Source organism: Lipotes vexillifer, unplaced genomic scaffold (genome assembly GCF_000442215.2).
Source record: "Lipotes vexillifer unplaced genomic scaffold, Lipotes_vexillifer_v1.1 scaffold333, whole genome shotgun sequence".
NCBI classification, from domain to species: Eukaryota; Metazoa; Chordata; class Mammalia; order Artiodactyla; family Lipotidae; genus Lipotes; species Lipotes vexillifer.
In genome coordinates, this window is record NW_006790633.1 from 871,227 (window position 1) to 885,957 (window position 14,731).

At 55.4% G+C, this 14,731-nt stretch overlaps 1 protein-coding gene across 1 annotated transcript; it reads left to right on the forward strand.

Moving 5' to 3' along the window:
* Positions 1-487: 487 nt before the first annotated feature.
* AKAP1 (A-kinase anchoring protein 1) lies at positions 488-12,882 on the forward strand. Its single transcript, XM_007463881.1, has 10 exons — positions 488-2,111; positions 4,662-4,795; positions 6,306-6,432; positions 6,962-7,089; positions 8,968-9,145; positions 10,415-10,565; positions 10,964-11,031; positions 11,908-11,981; positions 12,336-12,398; positions 12,808-12,882. The coding sequence occupies exons 1-10, from the start codon at positions 491-493 to the stop codon at positions 12,880-12,882; spliced, it is 2,619 nt and encodes an 872-aa protein (XP_007463943.1). The 5' UTR covers positions 488-490.
* Positions 12,883-14,731: the final 1,849 nt, after the last annotated feature.

Sequence of the window (14,731 nt, forward strand, 5' to 3'; positions counted from 1 at the left end):
TGTTCTGCTGCATAACTACTATTTCATTGACTCATGATTTTGGGGGTGCACGCGAGGGACATGTACATGTGGATTCCATTGGTATTTCAAAATGCTCCAATACCACCTGGATAGATAAGTGTTCTGGGAGTTTAGAGAACTAAAGCACTAAACATAACTAGTCCCTTGGGGGAACATAGGGAGAATTTGGCATCAAGAAGTGATGCAGGAAGGGATTTGGTTTCAAGAGAAGGCTCAGCTTGTTTCGAGGGAGTGTGCATGGATGAGGGAACAGAAGTGGGGGGAGGTGTGTCTTCCTGCCCACCCACCTCCAAGGGTCACCCAGAGTCTTGGGTGTGCCTAGAGGGAGGGATGCTCCTTCCAGGGTCAGGGAAAGTGGGGGAGCAAAGGCTCTGCCGTAACCTGTTTGTCTTTGCTGTGCAGTCATATCAGGATCCTCTTACCTGGCTCTCTCCTGTTCTTGCAGGTATAATTACTTCAGGCCTCCAGGATGGCGATCCAATTCCGCTCACTTTTCCCCTTGGCACTGCCTGGAGTGCTGGCGCTCCTCGGCTGCTGGTGGTTTTTCTCTCGTAAAAAAGAGCACATCAGCAGCCACAACAAACAGATGGGGGCCAGCGCTGTGAAGCTGAGGGCTGGCCCTGCCACGGAGGAAGCGCTCCCCGTGGAGGACCCCTGTCCTGGAGCAGCGGCCCCGCCCCCCAGTGCCACCCAGCCGCCTGAGAGGGAGCTCCCCACCGCCAGCAAGCCCCCTGTGGAGCCCCCGGCCCTGCTGCGGGCACACCCGGCCTACCGGCGATCAGAGTCCTCGGGCGGCCTTTCCAACACCGTGGACACGAGGTTTCGACCAGGACCACGCAAAGAGGACGGTGCAAGGGTGGAGCTCGCTCTGACGGGTGACGAAGCCAAGTCTGCTCCTCTAGAGTGTCCCCTGCCGTCCCCAAAAGGCGTTCCGTTCCCCCACGAAGCAGCTGAGGTGTGTAATCGAGAGGCCGTGATGGGCAGGCCGGCAGGGTGGCGCCGGCAGGGCCAGTCTGCAGCCTCTGCAGAGAAGGTGGGCCTCGGGGAGAAGACCAGGGAGATGGGTGGCGCCGAAGGCACAGGTGACGCGGTGCCGGGAGAGAACGTGCCGGAAGAAGGTCCCATGTCCCGGGAGCAGGGCCCCGAGTTGCCGAGCAGCAGAGCCCCCAGCCTGGCTCCCTTGGGAGGAGGGGGAGAGAAGGGGAGGAGCAGCCTGCTGGCGGCGGACGAGGACCCCGCGGGGAAGTTGCTGAGTAGCTTCGTGGAGTCGGCCCACTCGGAGCTGGCGACGCCCGATGAGACGCCAGCGCCCCGGGTCAGGGCGGGCAGAGGCTGGGACGGAGACTTCAGCTGGGAGCGGGGCAAGGAAGAGGTCTTGGACGGGAACGAGAGGGTCGAGCAGGCTGCCTTCCAGGTCATCTCCAAAGTGATCTTGGAGGCCACTGAGGAGGTGCTGGCCACCACGATGGGCAGGATCGCGGGTCGGATGCATCAGGCCTCGGCTGCTCAGCTGCAAGGGCCGCAGGAGGAGAGCTGCGCCCGAGCCCACCAGCGAGCTGCCCTGGGCCCGGGTGCCGCGGGGCCGGCTCTGGCCGCAGCGGAGGCAGCCGCGGGCCCGGTGGGCGCCGCCTTCCCCTCCGCAGACCTGCTGGCAGAGGACCTGCCGCCACCAAAGACCTATGTGAGCTGCCTGACCAGCCCTCTGTCCAGCCCCACCAAGGACAGGAAGCCAAAGAACTCTGCGCACCACGTCTCCCTGGCCCCCTGCCCTCCACCAGCTGCCTCCCTTGGAGAGTCACTGGACGAGGCAAGCATCCTGGAAGAAGATGCCGCTTGTGTCACCTGCGTGTCCAGCAACGGCCAGGGTGTCCCCTCCGTGGCCTCCTCTGGGCAGTGCTCAGATTCTGTCAGCACTTCGGGGCTCGAAGACTCTTGTACAGAGACCACCTCCAGCCCCAGGGACAAGGCTGCCACCCCGCTGCTGCCAGAAAGTACTGTGCCCTTCAGCAACGGGGTGCTGAAAGGGGAGCTGTCGGACCTGGGGGCTGAGGATGGATGGACCGTGGGTGCGGAAGCAGATCATTCGGGAGGTAGGAGGGCCTGGGGTGTCCCTCAGAGGACCAGGGGGTCTCCCTTTATTTGGCTGGGAAAGGCAGCCAGCCTGCCTCTGCTCCTTGTGCAAGTAATGACGCTCTCCAGTACTGTGTCTCAGCCGGCCTGCAGAAAGTCGGGGTACAGCATAGAGCTGGTGGGTAACTGAGAAGTTAAGCTGCCCTGAACCCCAAAGCCACAGGGACTGTAACTTGGTTCGTCAGCCAGGGACCCTTCCCAGTCCTTCCGAAGGAGCCAGCTCAAAGTTGGGCTCACCCATTATCCTGAGTGTGTCTCTCTCTCGTAAACGCTAACCTCGTGATAGCTTTTTTTCTAAAAAGGAGAGGCCTCCTCAGCTTTAATTCCCTTGAGTCCCAAGGATGGGTAAGCTTTTTTAATGGTTTATTTCCTTTTAATCATGTGCTTGTTCCCATGTCTTCGCCTGCTTTCCTTCTCCAGAAGCCCTTTTGGGGTAAGTGCCCGGAGAATGGCCACAGCCTTGAATCGTTGTGGGAGGCTCATGCCTCCCTGCGTGTTGCTGTCACCTATTCCTTCGCAGAGAACCTCAGCCATTTCCTCTCTGTGCAGCTGCAGTTCCACCCCCAGGAAATGGGCACTTTGGTAACGAAGTGTCCACTGGGTTTTTCGAGTGCTGACCCCAGCGTAGACAGGTCAGCAGCTCCTGTCCCTGGTTTTGCAGCTTCCCTGGGGTATTTTCATCGATCTCACGGAAAGAGGCCATGGATTCCCTCTGTGGGTATCCAGCTTGCTTGTCCTGGAGCCACTCCCTACCGTTGCGGCTCCAGGAAGGTTGGGACTCTTGGGAATATTACTGCTTTCAGCAGCATCTGGTGTGTACCACACGCTACAAGTTGTCACCGGGAAGATGCTATTGTTAAGACGCTCCTGTTTTGTGTGTACCTCCAAAAGAAAAAAGAAATGCTGCTGCTCATGAGCGTAGGAAGCCAGAGACCGTAAGATGCACCCAACTTCAGGGATGTTAAAATGCTTTAAAATTATTTTAAAGCATCTTAAAATGGGTGAAAATCTTTTAGGAATAAAGGAGTTGCCCTTTGCCTCTTGCCCCTCAGCCTCACCATGCTGACTCCAGTTTGATTGTAGTAGCTACTCAGATGTGTCCAGGCTGCAGGGGAGAGAGTGGTGAGCGGGGAGGCGTGGGCATGGCAGGTGGGAGCGTGGTGGAGCCACCCACTGAGCACTAGCTGTGCCCGGCTCCAGGCTCGAGCCTTCCAGCATTCTCCCGCAGTAGCCCTGCCTTGGGCGCAAGGAAGTCAAAGCTTAGAGTGGCCCAGGGACCACCCAGCTGAGTGGAGCCGGCCTTGCCGGAGTTCCTGGTGTGGTTGGAGCCGCCTCTAGGTGTCACTGGGGTGACAGGCCTGTCCTGTTCCGTCGGGCAGCGGCTGGGGGCCGTGTACGAGCCGAGCCCCCCGTCAGCCACCTCTGGTCCTAGCAGGTCGGCTAAGCAGGCTTCTCTCCGAAGGGGTGGTGTTCCCTGCGTGAAGCCCGTCTGAGCCCCTGGGGTTGAAGGAGTCACTTCACTGTGACTCGTCCTTAGCTGGCAGCAACGCCTGCCTTCTCGGCATCCAGGTAGCATGTGGATTGCTTGGCAGAGGACTGTGTCCGTCCAGGGTTTGGAGAAACCGTATGGAAAATAACCTAGTTAGTAGACTCTGAGGAGTGATCTCCTTCTGGCAGTTGAGCCTTCCATATTGAAGCCAGAGCCACTTCTCTGAAGCTGGTCTGGCCCCCATTTTTCTGAGGTGGGCCCCTTGGCACACCCCGCGTGGGAGTGGAGCAGCCCCTGTCGGAGCCAGTCCCGCTCCCCGCTCTCTCCTCTCGGGACCGGGACCGAACTTTCGCTCTGGTTTTGAGCAGGGGTCGAAGACCCACCCTGGGCCCAGAAGAGCCCTCAGAGGGGCTACAAGTCAGGCCTAAGCAGAGGGGAGGGGGACCTCCTTCCGTCACCTTCTCTGGTAGGGCCCCGTCCGGGATAAGGGCGATGGAGGACTCTCTCTAGCTCTGCTTGGCTGAAGGCCACCGCCTGTGTGCCCAGGCCTGGGGCCTTGGGGACCAGGGGCCCTTCGTCTGAGGGGCTGCATAGTTGGAAGGGTGCGGACCAGCTGTGACGGGTTGGTCTCCATGGGGGCCTGAACCTACGTCCAGCTGCTGAGACCGTGGGACCTGCTGGCCCCCCCTCCCCCCCGTGGGCCCCCCTTCCTGGGCCAGCGTTGCTCTCTTCGTAGTTCACCACTTGTCTCTGCTCCAGCAGCTGTGCTTCGGTGCAGCTGCCAATTAAGCAAGTGGGACTGTAAGTGACAGGCTAAAATTAGGTGTCTCTACACCCCCAGGCCTCCTTTCATTGGGGGCTGTTCTGAGCCTTCTAGACTGCGAGTTGACAGTCACCTGCCAAGTTTGAGGGAGGGGGCAAGGGGCGGGGGCCTCCCGGGAATGCGAGTTTGGAAGTTGGATGTTATTAACTGCTCTGGCTGGTGTCTGTGTGTCTGTGCGTGTTGCTTCCTCCCCTGCAGGTTCGGACGGGAACAGCATGGATTCGGTGGACAGCTGCTGTGGCCTCAGGAAGCCTGACGGTTTCCAAAATGCCCAGGCAGGCTCCCATCCCAAGAAGGTCGACCTCACCGTCTGGGAGATCGAGGTGCCTAAGGTAAGGGCTGTGAGCTCTCGGTGCCCCCAGGCGCAGCGTCATCGGACTGGGGGCAGGGGTCTGAGGGAGGGGCCGTAAACCGGAAGAAGCCCCCAGGGAGCCAGAGGCTGAAGGGATGGGAGCGCTCCACTTTGCCCGGGTCCAGAGAGCTTCCTGCAGAGTGGAATCCCTCCGGCTGCCTTCAGGAGCGTCCTCTTCACACTCGCAGGCCTGCTCCCCTCCTCTGGGGCTTTTCTTGTGGGCCTGGGGCTCAGATCTGTTTGGAGACGCCAGCAAGACCGGACTGAGGGCAGGGGCCGGCCGGGAGTCCCCTCACTGCTCTGCTCATGCTCTCCAATGCAAAGTGTGTTTTACGATTGAGCACAGCATAAATCTGTATCTTAGAGGGCTTGAGAAGTATAGCCGTGTAGGAAGAAAATAAAAATCAGCTCTAATTCCACCCGTGAGAGTGACTGGGAAGACTTTTATTTCCTTCTCATCTTACACCCTGTGGTTTTTAAACAAAACTAAGATTATGTTGCTCTAATTAATACTTTTAAATATTTAACAATGTAGCTTTCTGAGTTATTCTTTGAAAATGTAATTTTAACTGCATTATGCATGTGTGAATGCCAGTTGACTTCGCCAGTCCCCCAGTTCCAGGGTGCTTAAGTGGTTTCTAGCTTCTTTTCTAACTTACATCTTACTAGCTTGATCTTGATGTCTGTCTCTGGGGCTCAGAAATAATTGGCCAACTGCATTCTCCTGAGGCTCTTAGCCTCCCACCGAGGTGGGGACTTGGATTGGTTTGAACTCGGGGTCTCGGGGACTGCTCTGCCCTGCGGTTCTGGCTCCCTCAGTTGTTTCTTCCCCTGGTCACCCTGATGGCAGTCCTGCCCTCTTCTCCTTCAGTGGTTGCAAAGGGCACACCCAGGCAGCTCTGGGTAAGGAGTGCCCATGTCCCTAGCGGCTCCGCGGGGTGGGGTCGTTGGGGAATGTTTCAGGGCCCGTCTTAACATTGTGGCTAAGTTTGGAGCCCAAGGGTTCTTTCATAGACCTTTGTTTTCAAATCGAGCCTCCTCTTCGGACCTGAGCAGACTTGGGGGGTGGACGACTTGTAAATCAAACTTTGTGCTAGTGAGACATCTCATAGTGTGGATCTGGGAGGAGAAAATACTCTGCCTTTGCAGCTTCTGAATATGGGCCCCACTGTCGGGGATGAAATGGAAACTGCCGAGGCCTGGAACCATACCGCCTAGTTCAGCTGCTTAGTAGCTGTGTGAGCTTGGGCCAGTTACTTAACCCCTCTGGGTTTGTTCCCTCAACTGTAAAATGGGGATAAACACATGCTGTTTGTTTCATACATTTACTCTGAGTAAATGTAAGCGCTTAGAATGGTGCCTGGCAAGTGAGTGCTGACGTGTTAACAGCTATTATGTTCGAGCCTGACCTGGTATAAAACAAAGGCAGGTCTTGGGGATGCAGGGAATTGATTTCTCATTAAGTTCTCATCTTTCTTTCTCTCTGGAAGCACCTAGTTGGTCGGCTGATTGGCAAGCAGGGACGGTATGTGAGTTTTCTGAAGCAGACATCTGGTGCCAAGATCTACATCTCAACCCTTCCATACACCCAGAACATCCAGATCTGCCACATAGAAGGTCAGTGGCAGCTGCTGCCCTGTGTTTTGTTTTCTTACCTGAAATGTAAGTAACTTGAAGCATTTGAGTCCAGGTTGCTCCCCTTTTGGAGTTTAAGTCTCTGAGTGGAAAACCCTGCTTCTCACCCTAAGTGAAGGGAGTGGGGCTTCCCTTTACCCTCATCTCCACTTCTGGTGCTTGAAAGAGACTCGGGTCCCCCCCGAGTCTGGTCTTCTGGTCAGGAAAGGTGTGGGCACTCAGGGGAAGGCCAGGGGTCCTGGGCTGATGGTCGATGAAGGCTGGGCCTCCCTGTCTGCTAGGCTCCTGTTACCGGGAGTGTAGTCGCAACAATAGAGGTCTCGTTTGAAAGGTCAACAGGCGGCAAGCTTCTTTAGATGGCTTTCGTCCTAAGGCGAGGCCTGGCATTTTGGCACGTTAAAGATGTACCTGAACTCTAGGAAACGTCCCGTGCGGTGGGGGGTGTGCCTGAGTTCGCTTTTGCTGTTCGTCTTACCCCTGTGACGGCGTCCTGCTCCCACACCCCACGCAGGCTCTCGGCGTCACGTGGACAAGGCGCTGAGCTTGATCGGGAGGAAGTTCAAGGAGCTGGACCTCACCAACGTCTGCGCCCCCCCACTGCCTTCGCCGGCACTGCCTTCTCTTCCAGCGACTTCCTGGGTGAGCACGCTCCGCGGGCCGGGGCTGCTTGTGCCCCTTTCCCCCGGCCCACCCCAAACAGGAGACTCCCAAGACCGTGGGCCAGGAAGGCCGGGAGCACACTGATGCCCGTGCCCTCTCACCTCTGCCCTCCACCGGTCAGTTCTGCTTCTAGCCTGTGTTCTCTGGATCGGGTTGAGGGCCGGAGTGCTGGTAGGAAGCCACAGGCCTCTCGGTCCCTGCTGCTCGGAAGGACCACTCTCCCCTGGCTCTGCCGCCTGGGCACCCTTCGTGTTTTCAGGGCATTTGCCTAGAGAGGATTATAGTCTGTCCAGACTGGGTGTGTGCAGGCTGGCTCGGGGCTCCTTAAAGCTGGTGCTGTGTCCTGGGTCACCTCTGAGACCTGGTTGGGACCCACCGTTTTGGGCTCGAATGGGCTCTTACTGTGTCGTTGTTCCTTCCTCCTAGTTGAGCCAGGTCTAGCGGTGGCCCTGGCGAAGGCTCCCCCTCGCCTCCCTGCCTCACGGGGAGGTTCCTGGGTCATAAAGGAGAAGAACCCCTGCCCCCGGCCCCGGAAGCCCTGGCAGAGGGGTAGCGGGCGCATCGGGGGCCTGCGTGCTGGGGCTGCAGGCGCTCTGGGGCCTGTCATCCTTCCCTGCTGTGTGCCCCCAGCCCTGTGGAGCCCCGTCTCACCGGGAGTAGAGCTGTAGGGTTCTGAAGGCTGAGAACACTGCATTTCACAGGTGGAGTGAATGTGCAGCTCCAAGCAAATGGCCTCCCTGGATTTTGTTTAGGGGAGGGTATCTTCCTCCCTCCAAAGACCCTTGTGTTTTGCGGGAAGAATGTCCCTTTCCTTTCCCATGGGTATTTGGGAGTGGGCTGAACCCCACTCCATGCTCCACTTCTGAATCCTAGGGTTTTTCCCACCAGGTGCGACCACAGACCCACTCTTTTTTTAAGTAAGTGAGTGGTTGGTAAGGCTTCCTCCCCTTGTGCTCTGTGGCTGGGTGGGACTAGAGAGGTGCCTCTCAGCCAGCAGCACTGAGAGGACAGGGGCGGGAGCGGGGTGGGGAGGCACAGAACTCTCAGCCAGAGGCTCTTTTTGTGGCCACCTGGCTGGGAGGTGGAGTAGATGCCCTACTGTGTCCAGCGCACCTGGATGTTGCCCTAGTATCAGGGAAGCTAGTGCCTTAAGGACAGTTTTTTTTGTTTTGTTTTGTTTTTTGAGAGACCAGTCTTGGCCTCTTCTAGGGTCTTTAACGTGGGACCTCGCACCGAGCAAACCTACATTCCAAATCCCAGAGTGGGAATGAGTTGGGAGGATGTCTGTGGAGAGTCGAGAAGAACAAATTACTCGGACTGTGCAGACCTTGACAGTGGACCTGACCTCAGGCCTCTGCTTGCTGGTAGAAAGGCAGAGCAGAGAGATGCTGTCAAACCAGAGCTCCTGGGGTCAGCTGCAGGTCCCAGTGAGCTGGCTGAGGGGTCTGAGGGCTGGTCTACCTCTTATTCCTGTTCTCAGTGGCCACCTCATTCCTGTTTGCCTTCCCTGGGTCTTACAGACTCTTGAAGAGGCGAGGGAGGGAAGTTGTGCCCAGGCCAGTGGGAGGCGGGATGTTGCATCCACAGCTGGCTCCTGGGAGCCTCTCTGCCCAGCTGAGCTGAGGCCGCCTCTAGTGGTTACTTGTGGTATTGCAGGGCAAGGGCCACAGTGGAGCCAAACACTGCACGGCTAAAATAGTTTTCCTTGAACCTCTGTCAGCTCTGGGTGCCATGTTGCTTTGGGTCGTCATGCCTTTTTCAAAGATGTGTCAGTTCAGAGACTTTCCCTGGGGCCTCAGTGCTCATCCCAGACATGAGAAGAGTTGCTGCTGTGCTCACCACCCCTCTCCTCTGCAGCTCATGCTCCCGGATGGCATCACTGTGGAGGTGATCGTGGTCAACCAGGTCAATGCCGGGCACCTGTTTGTGCAGCAGCACACACACCCTACCTTCCATGCGCTGCGCAGCCTGGACCAGCAGATGTACCTCTGCTACTCTCAGCCTGGAATCCCCACCTTGCCCACCCCAGTGGAAAGTAAGTGCTGCCCTGAGGGTCAGAGGGGAACCTGGGCTCTGGCCAGGCTTGGGGAGAAGCTTTGGGGGTCTCCTGTTGTTCTGCCCTTGGTCCTGACCGAGAGGAGGCTATTCTGGACCCTTCATGGGAGCAGCATCCCTGGGTTCTTGCTGTTGGCATGGAGTGTGCTGGGCTGAGTTTCCTGGCTAGCCCAATATGGCGTTTCCATCGGCTGATGGAGGAAAAGGGTCAGAGTAGAGTGTTGGCACCTGGGTTTGGATCCAGCTCTGCTACTAACCTGTTGAGTGGGGCTGATGCCCACTTGATCTAGGAATTGCAGTTGGCTACCATGTGTGTTAAACATGCACAGTACCTGATGCAGATGCAGGTCCCATAGAAGATCCCCAAGTGCAACAAAGTCCTGTGGTGGATTGGGTCATCTCTAGTGGACAGGTGAGAAAGTCATTGACTTGCCCAGGTGGTCCCTGCACAGGAGCTGTTAGCTTTATTGCCCTCGTTAGCGGGAATCGAATGTTGAAACGTGTCTCTAACCCACCCCATCAGGGACTCCTAACCTGCAGTCCCCAGAGCGCTTTAAGGCGTGAGGAAAACCTTTGAAATTTTGGTAGCATTTTTTATGGGTTTTCTTTTAGAGGAATAAGGATTTCACTTTTGTCAGATTCTCTGATGTTACTTCAGCCCAGAAGTAAAGACCAAACTGGAGGCCAGGAGGTGACTGCACCAGGGGCTGCCTTTAAGGGTTAGGACACAGTGTGGCCAGCTGTGTCACAGGCCCCCACCCCTGCTACGCCAGGGTGCGGTTGGTGACACTTGGGGGCACTTGCTCTCTGGCCTGGTTGGCTGACCCGGGCATTAGTGCTCTCAGTACCTTCCTGAAGCAAAGGCCAGAAGAAGTGGGGTTTAGGCCTGGGAGCCTTCTGATGAGCCCTCCATCTGAGTTGTCGTGGGCCAGAGCAGGTGCTAGCAACCAGCCACTGAGATCTGCACTTGGAGGCTCTCGATTTTTTTCTGGGACATTCCCTTAAAGAGTATAAGGCAGATTTGCTGGTCCATTCCCTGAATTTGGGAATTTACTTGGTTTATTCCAATTAATCTGTGTCTACCTCTGGCTTCAGTAAGTCTCAGAGTAAACAGATGTGGATGAACACTTTTTGGGTAGCTTTTTGGGCGGCACAGATGTGAGGCGGGCCAAGTCCTTCCCTTGGGGGATGCTTGCTGTCGCCCTGCCCTGCGCCAGGCCTTTGCACATGCTCCCGTCCTGCCCTGCAGTAACGGTCATCTGCGCTGCCCCTGGCATGGACGGTGCCTGGTGGCGAGCCCAAGTGGTGGCCTCCTACGAGGAGACCGATGAAGTCGAGATTCGCTACGTTGACTATGGTGGATACAAGAGAGTGAAAGTAGACGTGCTCCGGCAAATCCGGTGAGTCGGGTGTGGTTTCTGCAGAGCTGGAGCCTGGGACGTGGGTTGATTCTTCCCTGCTGCTGCCTACTCTGTTTTAGCAGAGTATGATATAAACAAACTCCATGCTCGCCTCAGCCAGATGGAGCTAGAAAGGCCCGTCTGGTAGAAGAATTCCCCCAAGTGTCATTAGGCAAAAGTGAGGCGACTTCTCTTTGGGAGCGGGGTGCAAGCAGCGCCTGAGGCCAGGCCTGTGGCAGGGTGAGCTGGGCGCTGTGGCCTGCTGCCTGTCGTGTGTACCTCTGTGTGGCTTCACCCTGGGTTGTGGGGGTCACAGCGCTAAGCAGAAGGTGAACGTCAGCCCAGAGTGAGTCATCCGTGAAGTCCGTGTTCAGCTCGTGCCTTTCTTGCCTTTCTAGGTCTGACTTTGTGACCCTGCCGTTCCAGGGAGCAGAGGTCCTGCTGGACAGCGTGATGCCCCTGTCAGGTAACAGGTGGGGCCTCTGGCTTGGGGGGGTGCAGGCAGGTGTTGAGGGTAGGTCTTTCTCTTTGAGACTCTTGTTCTCACCTACAGGGCTTAAGCAAACACAGATTGCTGCCGCTATTCCGATGGAATAGGTCTGGGCGGAAGCCTGAGAACTCACATTTCTAACGAGCTCTCCAGCGATGCCAGTACTGCTGGTCCATGGACCACCCTTTCAGGTCCACTGTTCTAGACTCTGCCCAGGCCTCCAGCTTTGAGAGGCTTCCGGCTTCCAACAGAGCCACCTACCAGAACGTGGCAGACCTTAATCCTGCCCCTCCCGTCCTCACTGCCTCTTGCCTTGGGTATGTCCTTGTACAAGGACGTGACCTGTATAATCTGACAAAGAATGTGGTCTGCGTGCCCTGCCCACTTAGAGTCGCTGCCTGAATTGGGCTGTGTGGCCAGCTGCCTGGATCTGAATTCCGCCTACGTTGCTCTGGGAGCTGGTTAACCTTTGGCCACTGGCCTGTGTCTCCGTGCTCTCACCTGTAAAGCGTGTTCTTTATTCGGTGTGAGAACACATACAACGTGCTTCGTCCATATGGCCCCCACATAAGTGGCGGCGGTGGTGGTGGTATTTCCGCCGAAGGCAGAGTTTCTGTCCCTTTGACCCTCCGTCCCCCAGTGGTGGGCATGCAGCGGGCGCCCCGAGTGTACCCACTTGGAGCCCCGGGGAGACTTGGGGCTCTGAACCTGGCATAGGTGTGGCCACGCCCCATGGAGTTCTTAAGTCCACGGGAGTGTGTGAAGTCTTCTGCTTGGAAAACACCTGCAAACTGTGTGAGTGACGAGTGCCTCGCCTCAGTGAGAGTCTAAATGCTGCTCTTCCTTCTAAAGATGATGACCACTTCTCACCTGAGGCGGATGCAGCTATGAGCGAGATGACAGGCAATGCAGCACTGCTGGCTCAGGTGTGTGGCTGGCGGGGGGCGGGGGCGGGGGCGGGGGCGGGGCCCGCGCCGCAGGTTATGTGACTTTGGGTTTGACCTGCGTGGAGAAGGGCTAATCCCGCCTTATAATAGACTCCGGGGAGACAGGGAAAATGCGGGGGGGCAGGCTGGACAGGGTCTGTCTCAGGAGCCTCCTGCCTGGCATCTGCAGTCCCTCCCGGCCTCGCCTAACTCTCTGGGCTTCTTGGGAACTGACTTTTCGGTGCCTGCTTTCCTGTGCCTCACACCCCGGGTGGGCCAGCAGTCTCTAAGGAGAGGTGCATGGGGTAGCTTTTAAACATGGTGTGGAAGGTTTTGTTTTTGCTTTTTTTTCAGGTGACGAGGTATAGTCCAACCGGCCTTCCTCTGATTCAGCTCTGGAGTGTGATTGGAGATGAAGTGAGTTCTGTCCTTCTTTCCCTTTTAACGTCCAGAGACGCTGTTGGTGGCCACAGTTGGGAGTAATGCTAGTGTCATCTTAGTGGGTAGAGGCCGGAGATGCTGCTAAACATCCTACAGTGCACGTGACAGTCCCCACAACGGAATGTCCGTGAGCCTTCCTGGACCTTGTCCATTTGGGTTTTCTCCTTTATCTCCTGGTACTAAAGCCTAGATTTCCTCAGCCTATTGGAAAGGCTATTTGCATGCCGACAGAACCTGTAAGTGAATCAATCCCCTGTTGGCCCAGAAGATGAATCAAATTTCCACCCCATGACTCAGGCGCCTGCTGTGAGGGGGGAACCCACGCTGGCTTGGGAAGTGGTCCCTGGTGCCGTGGCCATGCTTTCCAGAGACCTTTCTCTCCTAGGTGGTGTTGATAAACCGGTCGCTGGTGGAGCGAGGACTTGCTCAGTGGGTGGACAGCTATTACTCGAGCCTCTGACCCCCTCCCCACGCTGCTTCTGGAGTCTTTTTTGCACTGTTGAAATTGGGCTTGGTACTCAAGGCAAAGACTTTACATCAGAATTACAAACATTTGTCCTCCCCTGAAAGTCCTTTCTTTCTGTACTGTAGTCATGTTGAGATGTTCCGTCTCTAAGACAAGGAAAGAACCGGGGGTTCTTTTCAAAGCCATAGGATGGCGAGTAACAAGCCAGTCGGCTTAACCTGGTTGCAAGCTGTTTATTTAAAACAAAAGTGGAAGGAAAACTGTCTCAACTAGGTTGTCCTGCCCCGCCCTCTATTCCGTTCCTCCCTTATTCCTATTTCCTCCGCTACCCAAACCCAAACCCCTGTAGCAGACAGGCCAGGGGAGGTGTTGCTTGCTTGTGGGGAAGGGTTTCTTTTACCTTCAGAGTCTATCTTCAGGGAGCAAGACACGAACTGACTGATGGGCATCGGTCACTTGTACAGCTTACAAATGAATTTATGATATTTAACCGTTTTTTATAAATTCCGTCTAGGTCTCTAAGAAGGCAGACTTTTTAATGCATCTGTAAATACAAAGCAATCATACCTCCAGCCTCGGTCAGTGGGAGAGGGGGGAACTGTTGTCTTGCCAAGCCTGTTGTAATTTGTAACCATTTTCTATTTGTGCAAACTCTGTAAATATGTTTAAAAAATGTAATTATTTTGTACAAGATACACTGGAGAACAAAGGGAACCCACGATTTTTCCACATCCCATGTTGTCTGTGAGCAGAAGTTACTTGTGCTGGCTACCGCTGCCCGTCCCAGCTCCCATTGCATCCTGTGTACCTGACAGGGTGACTGTATGGTATAGGTGTGATCCGGGGATTTTTTTTGTTTGTTTTTTTGTTTTTCTGTACAAATTTGTTTAAAAAAAAAAAGAAAAAAAAAAGCAGCTCATTGAATTACCTTGCAGTGGTGTGTGTTTGATTCTTTTTTAGACTGCATTCAGCACTGTGCAGTTTAAATAACTTAAGCTTATATAAATCTCAAATTGTATACATTGTAACTTTGAGTCCATTTTTTCCATGGTGAAAAAGGGGAGTGAAGGATGGTTGTAAGTGTGATGGGCTGTAGGGTCCCAACTGAACTAGGAGACCCATGGCTCTTTGAAGACAGTTTAGCCAGAAATTTCCATCTGGTATTTTCCTTGCCTTTGCCCCACGCGGTGGCAGCCAAGCTTCCTCTGGCTTCCTCCAGTGATGGTCTCAAATAGCCAGGCTTGAGTTTAAAGCACTGGTTTCCCAAATTCTTTGTGCATTCTTAAATAGATCTGTGAAGTTATTTAAGGTACTGTACTGCTAAGAATGATATAAAAAAATACATTTACATGGTGAGAGCAGAGCTAAGTCTTGATCCAGGGGCCCCTCCTCTTAAAGGTAGGCCCAGGCCTCTGTGCCTCTGGGCTTGCCCCCCCCTCCAGGGGTCTCTGGAGAGCTGAGATAGCCCCGGGGTCCTTCACACTGAAGGCATCCTCCTGCAGAGCTGCAGCCACTCTCCCAAGCTGTGGGTACCAAGTGGTTAAAATAAAAGCCTCAATTTCCCTCATCTGTGGGATCAGATGATGGTACCAACCTCGTAAGGCACTGAAATGAAATGGAAGTGTTGGGTTGGCCAAAAAGTTGGTTTGGGTCTTTTTCTGTAAGGTGTTAAGGGAAAACCCGAATGAACTTTTTTGGCCAACCCAATATCTCTGCTTGCACAGAGCTTGGCCCACTGCCAGCTCTCATGTGGTCTTACCTGCCAACAGCCCTACGTCCCAGTGGCAGTTGGGTGCGGCTTCGGCCAAGGTGGATTATACTCAGGTCTAAGCTTTTTCCCTAC